This window comes from Symphalangus syndactylus, chromosome 1 (assembly GCF_028878055.3).
Source record: "Symphalangus syndactylus isolate Jambi chromosome 1, NHGRI_mSymSyn1-v2.1_pri, whole genome shotgun sequence".
Classification (NCBI taxonomy): Eukaryota; Metazoa; Chordata; class Mammalia; order Primates; family Hylobatidae; genus Symphalangus; species Symphalangus syndactylus.
Genome location: NC_072423.2, coordinates 64,976,974 through 64,990,159, shown reverse-complemented (window position 1 = coordinate 64,990,159; position 13,186 = coordinate 64,976,974). Strand labels below are relative to the sequence as shown.

Here is a 13,186-nt window from a genome sequence, read left to right as displayed (position 1 = left end):
GTAACAAACCTGCACTTTCTGCACATGTATCCCAGAACTTAAAGTAAAATTAAAACAAAAAAATGTCCCAAACAAAAACTCCTATTTCCTAGCTGTATTCATGAAAATGCCTCCACAGTGACCATTTTAGTAATAACTAAACTTAGTGCCCAGGTTATGGTTTTCAAGCAGGCTTTCTCAATAAAGAGCCAAGGCTTTTTGGAGAAATGGCTAATTCTGGCTCTTTGACAAGAGGTGAACAAAATGAGCCTCATACCAGGTAACAAGGAAGCTGTCACTGGTTTCTAGGACCATGTTAAAAGGACCTAGCAGCCAACTTGAAGGGGTTCTTGTTGACAATATACAGAGGGCCGACGAGTTATTAAACTACACCAATTAGTAAAATTCAAATGGTAAGAAACTTTGTAAGATAACTGTTTTTTCAACAAATAATTTGCAAAGAAAATCATGTACGTATGGACTTTATGTGGATCTTGATTTAAACAAACAAAAAATTGATAATTTATGAGGTAATTGGAAGTTTGAACACTGGAATTTTGTGATACATAACTATTGTAACTTTGGGTGAGTTGATAATAAATAGCATTGTAGAATATGTTATTGAAAAAAGAGTTCTTATTGTTTGGACGTACATACTGAAATAATACTGGAGGAGAGAATGGTTAGGGGAATAAAGGAAACAAGATTAGCCATGAGCTGATAATTGCTACAAATGGTTGATGGATACATGAGGATTCAGTATGCTATTGTCCACTTTTGTATCTCTTGGAAGTTTTCCATAATAAAAAGTTGAGGGGAGGCCGGGCGCGGTGGCTCACGCTTGTAATCCCAGCACTTTGGGAGGCCGAGGCGGGCGGATCACGAGGTCAGGAGATCGAGACCACGGTGAAACCCCGTCTCTACTAAAAATACAAAAAATTAGCCGGGCGTGGTGGCGGGCGCCTGTAGTCCCAGCTACTCGGAGAGGCTGAGGCAGGAGAATGGCGTGAACCCGGGAGGCGGAGCTTGCAGTGAGCCAAGATTGCGCCACTGCACTCCAGCCTGGGCGACAGAGCGAGACTCCGTCTCAAAAAAAAAAAAAAAAAAAAAAAAGTTGAGGGGAAAAAACAAAGAATGTAGCCTCATAGAGTTTGAGATGATAATGGAAAATTCCAAGTGAAAATGTCTAATAGGCTGTTAAAAAATTAGAATTAGTGTGTGTATGTGGGGGTGAGTGGTGATTTTGTGTTTTCAAAAAAAAGGTGATAGTTGTCAAAGTGGGTTGAATTTTCAACGAAGAAGAGTAAAAACCTATGGAATAAAATTTTGGGAAAATGAACAGGTTTAGGAATATGAGGAAGAGAAGAAAAGGAACTGGCAGAAATCAGATGATTCCAAAAAGGGCTTAAACATAGATGTAAGCTTGAGCCCTTCTTGGCCAAATTAGTTTTTTTTTTAGTTTTTATTTTTTTTAGAAATCCAATTTTCAGGCTATATTGATGATAGATTTTAGACTACTTGACTTGCAAGTTCTCAAAATGTACCTTATGGATTTAAGAAGGAAGGATTGAACATCAAAATAGATTTGTATGAACAGGATAGACTTTATCATGATTTGTCTCATATTCTTGTGGAAGTAGTTTTATTGTTACTTTAAAAGATATATACACTGTGGAATACTATGCAGCCATAAAAAATGATGAGTTCATGTCCTTTGTAGGGACATGGATGAGACTGGAAAACATCATTCTCAGTAAACTATCACAAGGACAAAAAGCCAAACACTGCATGTTCTCACTCATAGGTGGGAATTGAACAATGAGAACTCATGGACACAGGAAGGGGAACATCACACTCTGGGGACTGTTGTGGGTTGGGGGGAGGGGGGAGGGACAGCATTGGGAGATATACCTAATGCTAAATGACGAGTTAATGGTTGCAGCAAACCAACACGGCACATGGATACTTATGTAACAAACCTGCACATTGTGCACATGTACCCTAAAACCTAAAGTATAATAATAAAAAAAAAGATATTTTTTAACATTTGTACTTATTCAAATAACCCATTTCAGTATGGTTATCCTTTGAAAGGTTTTTCATTAGTAATAAGTAAAATCATTAAGCATATAAAAACTAGTGATTGATTTTGTGGTGTATACTTTAGACTTGGAAACATGAATCTATTTTTTTCCCCAAGACTTTAGGTAAAGTTGGCCGAGTACAACAGATTTATTCAGACAGTGACTTAAAGGTGGAAGTTTGTGGAACATCTTGGACATACAATCCAGCAGCAGTTTCCAAGGTGGCATCTGCAGGATCAGCCATTAGCAATGCATCTGGTGGTATGTTTTATTTTGTGTTTCTTTAAAAGTAATGTGGTTTACATTAAAACCTTTGCTAATTCCACAGTTCTCATATACAGATAATGTTGTACATGTGCTTGGCTTTGTCCCAGATTACACAGCCTTACTTGAATGTTGACCACCTTTTAAACTTTCACTAAAAATTTTTATTTTTTATAATGTGTTGAACAACCTTTATTCTGGCTGAAGTACTCCCTGGAGAAGTTCCATAAAATGTGTGCCTTTTCTTGGGTATATCAGGGGATTTTCCCATCAAATTTGAGATTCCTAAAATTCAAGATTCTACTCTTTAGTCAGAACTTTTGTTTTCTGCCAAAGAACCATCACTTTCTTAGACTGCTTTATTTTTTCTGTATTTCCAACATTATTGCTAGCAGATGGCTTTCTTCCTGTATATTTTTACGTATCAGTTATTTTTTTCTCTTACCATTTAAGGAGTTATTATACATGCTACCGTGAGTAGAAAACTAGTTAAAATGTGAATATGCTGGATGCTTGAGTAGACTCATTCACATAGTCTTTCTTTCCTGTGCTCCAGCTTTGTATACACAGACTCAGTTCATTTTACAACATATTACAAGTTACTGTATGTACATGTTGTCATCCAGAAAAGGAGATAGAACTATAACTATAAATAGTAAGAAACAAAAGAAAAACATAAAGTGACTTCCAATTTTATTTTTGTCTTGCTTTCTGCTTCCTTTGCCTTTTTGTTTATTCTTTCCTGCTGTAATTTGCTAGTATGCTTAACATTTAAATCCAGTGTTTATTTTTACCTTGAGGTTAAATGACATCATAGTAGGTTGACCACATACAAAGTAAAAGAGTGAAGGACAGTTAGTAGCCTACTCTCAAATTATGTGGACTTGGCCCACTTTGTCATTTGTCCCTTGCCCTATTTTGTGATTTCTCTGGTTTATTTTTTTTTTATTTATTTTTATTTTTTGAGAGGGAGTCTCGCTCTGTCACCCAAGCTGGAGTGCAGTGGCGCGATCTCGGCTCACTGCAAGCTCCGCCTCCCGGGTTCACGCCATTCTCCTGCCTCAGCCTCTCCGAGTAGCTGGGACTACAGGCACCTGCCACCACGCCCGGCTAATTTTTTTTGTATTTTTAGTAGAGACGGGGTTTCACCATGGTCTCAATCTCCTGACCTCGTGATCCGCCCGCCTCGGCCTCCCAAAGTGCTGGGATTACAAGCATGAGCCACCGCGCCCGGCCAGTATGTCCCTAGATATTACAGAGATTGTTGCTTTTGATCATAATCATTGATCTGTTGAATTATTTTAAAGTCTGTAGTATTGAGCTCTGAGAGTCACTGTAGTGTCCTTAAAACCTGAAAGGAAGTTTGTATCATTGTGGTACTCCCATAGTAGTGTGTTTATTCATAAACTTTTTACGATGACTTTTAAATCTTGAATTATTATTAGTATATAATGCACTGCTTTTTCTAAAATTATAATTTGATGTACATGAATTGGAGAAAACTTGGGATACTTAAGGGCTTGCATTTAATAGTAGTGATTATAACTTGCATGGGTAGTTATCTGTAGCATAGTAGAAAAATAACATTAATGATGGAAAGAATAAAATAGGAAAAGATTATAGAAATATTGGGTAATACTTGTTTCTTAGTAGTTAAGGTTTGAGATCCTCCTATATTAGCAGCTTTATTTGATGCTTTACAGAAAGACTCTCACAACTCCTGAAGAAATTATTTGAAACCCAAGAATCTGGTGACCTCAATGAAGAATTAGTTAAGGCTGCTGCCAATGGAGATGTTGCTAAAGTGGAAGATTTGCTTAAAAGACCAGATGTGGATGTGAGCATTTTAAAAATTATTTTGAAGCATACAAAAAGTAGAATAGTATAATGAACCTTATCCTCAACAATTACTAAGATTTTGCCGGATGTGCTTCATTTATTTCTTCTTTCTTGTTTTTGTGAAGTATTTTAAAGCAGACATCAGACATTCTTCAGTGTGCATTTCTAAAAAAATATAGACATTTTTGTATTTAACATTATGACCTTTTTTATGATTGACACAACTTAAATTTTGTTTTTTAAAGACTAGTATCCTTTTGGGAAATTCAGCGATTTTTTTTTTTCCGCATGTAAACATCATTTTATGACACCTTCTAAGTATATTTTAGTAAATTTTATAAGCAATTTTCTTTTTATTTTTAATTTTTGTGAGTACATAGCAGGTGTGTATATAAGCAATTTTCAATCCCTCTTTTCAAAATGTTTAATGTAACTCCTCTCCACCCCAATGATAGTTGACTATTTCGCAATTTATAAGGCAGATGAATTAAAGGCCATATATTTTATAACTCTTCCTAGGTTGTGTTGTGTTTTTGCCATTCATAAAAGCTATCTTTTAAGTGGGCAGTTTTGATTCTAGTCATTGTGCTTTGGCTTTGGCATTGATACCCTTGCTGGCACCAGTATTAACGTTCAGTGCCAGCCAAGAAGTTGTAGTTGGAGTGACAATTAGAATCATTCTCACTGTGTTGTAAGGGTTTTTGTTGCCATACCTTTCTTTGCATGTTAGTTTGTTTTTAAGTATGCTAGACAGTTTGAAGATCAGATCTATAATTGTAAAGTATTAATGTCTTATTTCTCCTATGAGCTCGACATGTTAGCTTTATTACAGACAAATCAGTTGTAGTGATACAGCACAGCAATTTGTTGATTGGTTGTGAGCTATGTAAAAATAATTTGCTTCAAATGTTGAAATACCAAGTATTTTTTGTGTTTGAAAAATAGTCAGATTTCCTTTGTATTCCAGTTAGGCAGATTTAGGTTTTACTGTACTTAAGTTTTTTCTTCATTTACAGAGGCAACTATTAGCTGGCTGATAGCTTTCGTATTTACCTCTACATTTTCCAGTAACATACCAGTATACCTCTGTTATAATGTCTTAATTTTCTTTCTTCTTTTCCTTTACCTTTTCCTTTCCTGGATCTTTTGACACTTCACTGTGGAAGGTGAGGATTTAGCTTTATTTCACCACTTCCATCCCATGCCCACCAGACACACACATACTGTTTCTAGCTTCATCATGTAGTTAATATTGTAATTTTGTTTGGATTAAAATTAGTTGTGCATGTTATATAAATGACATTCATGGCCATGCTGTGGAGTATATTAAATTATGTTTTCTTGCCTAACTTTTTGTTTTAATTGGAGTTCACAATTGTCATTTTTAAAAAACTGAAGTATAATTTCCATACAGTGAAATATGTGGATCAGCCAGTTTTGACAAATGCATACCACCCATGTAGTCCACACCTCTATTAAGGTGTAGAATATTTCCTTCATTCCTAAAAGTTACTTGTGGTCCTTCCCAGTCCCTCTTTACCTTACACATAATTTTTATATTTTTTATTTGTTAGTAATCTGTATTCTTATACTTAATTTCTTCCTTTAACCGTAACATACCTCAATTGTGTGAGACATTTAGGTACAACAGATGAAATGTATTCATTTTCATCTTCTGGGAGACATTTCTCTTAGGCCTTCTGATATTCTCCATCTGAACAGGGTGTCCTCTGCACTGGATGCCCACTTGGAGTGTCTTCTCACCCGTCATCCTGAGGGTTCCCTTCTCTTCTCTCCTGTGTTGGATTTCTTGTTTTCTGTATCCCCTGTCTTTTTGTTTCTACATTTTCTTTCTTTTTGGTGAAGTAAGGTTTTTATTAGCTTCTGAGAAAGGATGCATGGGAAATAGACCTTTAATATCTGAATTTTTTTTAAATTCACAATTAAGTTTTAGATTGGAATAGAGTTCTAGGTTAGAAGTCATTTTCCTGTAGAATAATTCCAGAATTACTATTGAGAAGATATAAGCCATTCTGATTCCTGATCTTACATGTACGCTGTTTTTTCTCTCAAGCATGATGATATTTTGTCTTGGTTAGCATTAAGAACTTGCACAGTGATGCACCTTGATGTGGATCTGTTTTCATCTATTGCTTTAGGTGTTTGACTTTTTAAAACTAGAAATCATGTCATTCATATCTGCAGATTTTCTTTAGTTATTTTATTGGTTATTCTTGGACTATTCATCGAATTTTCTTTTTTTTTTCCTGTTTTTTTTTCTTTCCTCCACTCCCTTTCTGAGAGGTTCCTTAACTTAATTTTCCCACCCTTTTTCCAAGGTCTTTATTATTCCATCAGTTTTAAATTTCAAGCTTTTCTTGGTTGCTCTTTTCACATTCCTTTTGATAGTATCATGTTGGTGTTTAAAGAGGATACAATGTCATGTCTTTCCTTACTGAGCATACTAATGATAGGTCTTTATAAGAAAACATTTTCTTGTGCCTGCTTAAGTTTTTGTCTCTTCTAAGTTACCTTTTTCACGTCAGAGCCGTTCCTTAGATGTCTGGTTAATCCTTGGTTGTTCGTTCATCTATAAGAGGGGACAAATCTCCAATCCTTGGTTGTCCATTCTTATCTCAACAGGACATTAAAAAGCTGATTGATAGCTCTCCTCACCTGGACTTGTTGACTAACTTTGCATTATGGTGACTGGGTGTGTAGAGTTTTGGGGGATCTCTAAATACTATCCTATAGAAATCTGTTCTCTACAGTTCAAGTTTTCCTGTCTAGGGATGAGATGCAGGCAGCTAGTGTTCTGTCCTTGAGTTTGAGGAATGGGCTTGGAGTGTGGCCATTGCACATCAGACTTATACCTGAGGCTCCCCTTGTTACCTATGATGTGCTTGTGTTTGTAGGCTTTGAGTTTGTCTGGGATTCTCTGTGCTCTTTACACTGTGGCTTCCTGTTCTCTCTAAAGTCAGATAATGCTTTTCCATCTGTTTTCTCTCTTTCACAAATGTGTTACTTTTTCTTGTTTTCTAATGTTCTCCCTTTATGGATTTTTACCTTTTATTTTGTCGTCATTTTAGTGTGGTTTCAGGAAAGATAGTATATAAACATGTGGCTAAGCTACCATCTTTAACCATCTTTAATGATTTTGTGGATGGGAGTAAAAGGGGTAGAATTAAAGAATTGCACTTGGCCTTGGGTATGTCCATGGGTTAGTTATACATGTACACAGCATCTGAAGTGAAGGAAAGATCGGAAATTACTGCTTTGTAATAGTTGTATATACCTACCTTGCTAACTTATTTATGTATCCTTATTTATTGTCCTTGCAGTTTGCCTGCAAGTTGATGTTTGGTATTTTTGTTGAATTGAATTTATTTATCCCTAGCAGCTAATATCTTTTCTGAAAGTTTTCTTTTCACTTCAGTGCTTTTTTTCATTGAACCGTGGACTCAGAGATTAATCTAAAAAGAAATATATATACAAAACTAACTTAACTTACTTCCTTTCTTTCTCCCTTCTTTATCCCTTCTTTCAACTTTGCAGATGGCCTAACAGTTATTTCGTAACTCTTTGGACAATGGAACTTTTGTTTTTAAAAACAGTGCTTGCTTCCCTTCTCTAAATTAAGAAGTCTGTAGTTATCTGAACTATGACATATGGAACACCAACCTAAATTATTCTCATGGAATCATACGGTATACTAGATTTAAACCGACACTGTGTGTACATATTGCCTGTTTCTGATTATTCATTCATTCTTTTTTTTTAAAAATGTAGGTAAATGGGCAATGTGCTGGCCACACAGCTATGCAAGCTGCTAGTCAGAATGGACATGTTGACATTTTGAAGTTACTTTTGAAGCAAAACGTGGATGTCGAAGCAGAGGTAAGTAAACTTGAAAAATATTTTAAGTAAACATTTATTTCCTAGAAATAATACTTCTATGTCATGAGATGGATTGTTTTTATTTTTGAAATTTAATATCCAACTAAGGCTTTTCTGATTGAAAATAAAAATCTGACAGGGGCAACTTGAAACGGTTCTTGTCTTTCTGTGATCCTTTATATTTTAGCCATAGTCCTAGGTAAAGATAGGAGTTGAGTTCATGCTACTGTGGTGTAACCATCATATTTTAGGGAGCTAAAGGTGGGCTCGTCCAAGAATCAAGAATAGTACTAGGGAAATTGAAGGACGAGGAATATAAATCCGCTGGGTCAGAATCTTTCCTGATCTCTGTGACAGTTGGAAACTTTTTTTGTTGTTGTTTTGTCATAACTGAATTAGCATTTTTTAAGTTTTATTGTTTCTTGACCTTAATGTGAATATTTGAAGAGTTCATAATGCATGTTTATCGCCATATGTGTGTATATATGCTTCATTTAATTTAGAATATATTCTTACAAAAGAGAAATACTTAATATCATTGGAGTCTTGACTGGGGATCTCTCTATATCTCTATTGTGAAGGATGTCTTGCTTTGTCTTACTTAACTACTCATTACTAAAAATGTATTTGAATCACACTTATTTTAGTATAGTGCAAGATTATTTAGAATAAATCATTCTAGCAAATTTAAATTAGGCAGAATGTTGCAATTATGTCTAAAAAACACTCTCATCTGTGAGTGCTTAATGAGGACTTGAATTGCTGAGGGCTAAATTGGTGGATCAGCCTGATTTTACTAATTAAAAAATTTTAAAAGATGCATATTGGAAAAGAGAAGCCTTTTCTAGTCTTATGTTACTTTTTCTTTTTTCTCTAATTGTATGTATTTTGAAGTGTTGGACAGCTACTAAAGAGCCTGTGGTTTTTAAGGGTAAACAGGTCATCTATAATGTTGGAATTTTCTGTTGCCTAGAAATAACTTGAAATTAATTAATTAATTAATTAATTAATTTTTGAGGCAGAGTCTCACTCTGTTGCCCAGGCTGAAGTGCAGTGGCATGTTCTCAGCTCACTGCAACCTCCGCCTCCTGGGTTCAAGTGATTCTCGTGCCTCAGCCTCCCCAGTAGCTGCGATTACAGGCACCTGCTACCACACCTGGGTAATTTTTGTATTTTTAATAGAGACAGGGTTTTGCCATGTTGGCCAGGGTGGTCTCGAGCTCCTTACCTCAAGTGATGTGCCTGCCTCAGCCTCCCAAAGTGCTGAAATTACAGGTGTGAGTCACCATGCCTAAGAACTTGAATTTTAAATTAGCATATTAGATATCTATGAACTATACAATAGTTTTATTACTATGATGTCTTTATGAATGGGATTATATAATTTGATTTTACTTTTGCACTAGTAATTTTTAAGTTGCATCTTTCTTGGTTGTAAATTTAGGAACCTAGTGTGTGTTACAAGTTTTGTTTTGGTGGTGAAAGTTAATTTTAGTGTTTTGTATATAGAATGTAATTACTTTATTTTCTTATTATTTTAGTTTTATTTGGTGGAATGGTATGAAATTTCTTGAGTTGAATATCTGATTTTTAATTTAGTGAATCCAGAAACTCCAATAGCAACAACTACTGAAAAACCAAAGTCCTTCTATTTACAGCTAATAAGGCAAGAAGCTGAAAAACCACATTTTTTTTTGCCTAAGTTTCTTTTTAAAGTATGCTTTCGGATTCAGAATTTAATCACCAACCTGGCAGCATGGGATTATTCATATATTTGTGTTTCTAGAGATTTTTGTTCACATGAGAGGTTTTGTAGAATGGGTTTGCGGCTGTGGAATTAGGAATGAAATTGGCACTGTTTTTCAAGAGTAATTTTCTTTCTTTGCTTTTTTTTTTTTTTTTTTTTTTTTTTTTTTTTTTTGAGACAGAGTCTCCCTCTGTCGCCCAGGCTGGAGTGCAATTGCATGTTTTTGGCTCACTGCAACCTCCACCTCCCGGGTTCAAGCGATTCTTGTGCCTCAGCCTCCCGAGTAGCTGAGATTACAGGTGTGCACCATTACGCCGGGCTAATTTTTGTATTTTTAGTAGAGTTGGGGTTTCACCATGTTGGCCAGGCCGGTCTCAAACTCCTGACCTCGAGTGATTCGCCTGCCTCAGCCTACTGAAATGCTAGGATTACTGGCATGAGCCCCATGCCTGGCCAGATTTTTTTTTTTTTTTTATATAGGGTCTTGCTCTGTTGCCCTGACTGGAGTGCAGTGGTGTGATCATGGCTCACTGCAGTCTTGAATTCCCAGGCTCAAACAATTCTCCCACTTCAGCCTCCCAGGTTGCTAGGACTACAGATGTGTGCCATCGTGCTTGGCTAATTTTAAAAAATTTTTTGTAAAGAGAAGGTCTCACTATGTTGCCCAGTTTGGTCTCGAACTCCTGGAGTCAAGTGATCCTCCTGCCTTGGCCTCCCAAAGTGTTGGAATTACAAGTGTGAGCCATTGCGTCCAGCCTCTTTTTTTCTTAATTGTACTCAAATATAAAACAAACAGTTAGTTAATACTATAAACATGGTATGATGGGAGTTGAAGTGAGTCTCGGTAGTGTAGATATTTATAAATAATGGTTTTTGTTTTTTTTTTTTTTTTTGAGACGGAGTCTCGCTCTGTCGCCCAGGCTGGAGTGTAGTAGTAGCACGATCTTGGCTCACTGCAAGCTCCACCTCCCGGGTTCACGCCATTCTCCTACCTCAGCCTCCCGAGTAGCTGGGACTACAGGCTCACGCCGCCACGCCTGTCTAATTTTTTGTATTTTTAGTAGAAACGGGGTTTCACCATGTTAGCCAGGATGGTCTCGATCTCCTGACCTGTGGTCCACCTGCCTCAGCCTCCCAAAGAGCTGGGATTACAGGCGTGAGCCACTTATTTTCAAGTTTGCAAACTGACTGCTAACTAGAACGGTGAGATACATGGGACTTTTACCATATTCCTCATTTGGATTTCCATTTTGTGAATTTTTTTATTTTAAAATTCATTATAAGCAGATGGCAATTTGTAGAAGTGTGAAAAGGAATATTAATAACACAGTTTCCCAATTGGTAAAGGAAAAACTATATTGAAAAATTGAGTTAAAATATAAATACCGGCCAAGTGCAGTGGTTCGCGTCTGTAATCCAAGCACTTTGGGAGGCTGAGGTGGGTGAATTGCTTGATCCCAGGAGTTCAAGACCAGCCTGGGCAACATGGCAAAACCATGTCTCTATTAAAAATATAAAAAATTAGCCAGGTGTGCTGGCGCACAGCTGTAGTCTCTGCTACTTGGAAGGCTGAGGTGGGAGAATCACCTGAGCCCAGGAAGCCCAGGCTGTGGTGAGCTGAAACTGCACCACTGCACTCCAGCCTGGGTGGCAGGAGTGAGACCCTATCTCAAACAAGACTACAGCCCAAGACTAAAACAAAAGTTCGTCAAAGTTTCATTTTTCTAGGATATAAGAATTAACATTGCAGTTTGTTTAATACATTGGTTCTTAGCTGGGGGCATTTAGGTTCCACAAGGGACATTTGGAAATGTCCGGAGGCATTTTTAATTGTTACAAGTGGGTGGGTGGAGGAGGTACAGCTGACATCTAGAGGATAGAAGCTAAGGATGCTACTGAATGTCCTACAGTGCTCAGGACAGCTCTCACAACAATGATCTGGCTTTAAATGTCAGTAGTGCTAAAGTGGAAAAAATAGTTAATTTTACAGATGCACTTAGATTTGTCATTCATAATTTGCCAGCTTGTTTATAAAGTGATTTGTTTTTTTATTAACTTTTTTATCATTGGAAATATTAAACATATACAAAAGTAGAGATAATAGTATAATGAATCTTATGTACTCATTGCCCCACTTCAATTAATACTCATTAATTGACCAGTTTTATCTATACACCTTTCCTCCCATTCCCCCTACTGAATTATTTTGAAGCAGATCTAGGTAGATACCATATTATTTCATCAGTAAATATTTAATATGTATTCTAAAATGTAAGGGCTCTTTTTTAAAAAGTTTCTCACCTTTTCACACCTAAAAATGTTAAAAAACTTTATTACACCTAAAAATGGTAATAATTGATTTTTTAAAATCTAATTTTATTAAAAGCTTTGGAGTTAGCAGAAGAATAAAGGAAATAATATATTTTGTTCTCTAGTTATCTCATTTGGTAACCTTTCATTTTTTCCATCTGCATTAGGAAGTAGGCTCAAGAGAGTATAGATCAGGGTCTGCAAACTACAGCTCGCAGGCCAAATCCAGCCCTCCATCTGTATTGTAAAGTATTGTTGAAACACAGCACAGCCATTCATTTGTTTACTGTCTGTGGCTCCTTTAATGTGACAGTAAAGTAGCTGTGTAGTTTCGATAAGAGACTATATGGCCTGTAAAAAGTAAAATATTTACTTTCTGGCCCTTCACAGAAAAGTTGCTGGCCTGTAGCATAGATGACTATTACAGAGTTTTTGGTTGATTTAAGCTGTTATCAAACAATTATTTGGTACATAGCATACCTTTGGAACATGTGATAAGAAAATTTGTTTCCTATTTCTTAGGGAAACCTCAAAGAGCTGTTTTGGAAAGTTGATTATCTCCATATATTGACCTACTGAATTCAGTAGGATTACATTCTGTTTCTTCTTTAATGTATAGGTAAAGGCATCAAGGACTATGAGATCTTAGGTATGTTGATATAGGTGAGCTAATTTTGGATCTGCCGTGGACTCTATATTTTTTTCCCCCACTGATGAAGTATAACAGTGAAGGTATGGAGATTTGGATGGGAGATGAGTTTTTAAAAATATGTCTTTATTCTGAGTTTCCAAACACAGTACATCTGCTTAAGTTATAAGGACATTTGGGATAGTTTGGGGTAGTTTCATCATTTAATTAAAAAAAAAAAAACTGCTTCAAATGGAGAAGATTAGTAGTAGGGAACAATACTAGACTTTGCCAGATAACCCAAATTTTTTGGCTAGATGGACTAAGAAAAAAGAAGACTCAAATTACCAAAATCAGAAATGAAAGTGGGTACGTTACTACTAATTCTACAGAAATAAAAAGGATTATAAGAGAGTACTATGAACAATATGCCAACAA

At 36.1% G+C, this 13,186-nt stretch overlaps 1 protein-coding gene across 1 annotated transcript in view; it reads left to right on the top strand.

The window, feature by feature from the left end:
• MIB1 (MIB E3 ubiquitin protein ligase 1) overlaps nt 1-13,186 on the top strand; it is a 141,354-nt gene that overhangs the window by 63,840 nt on the left and 64,328 nt on the right. The window contains exons 8-10 of the mRNA XM_055236556.2: nt 2,180-2,324; nt 4,031-4,164; nt 7,956-8,063. Coding sequence (XP_055092531.1) covers nt 2,180-2,324; nt 4,031-4,164; nt 7,956-8,063 — 387 coding nt within the window. The remainder of the gene's footprint in view (nt 1-2,179; nt 2,325-4,030; nt 4,165-7,955; nt 8,064-13,186) is intronic.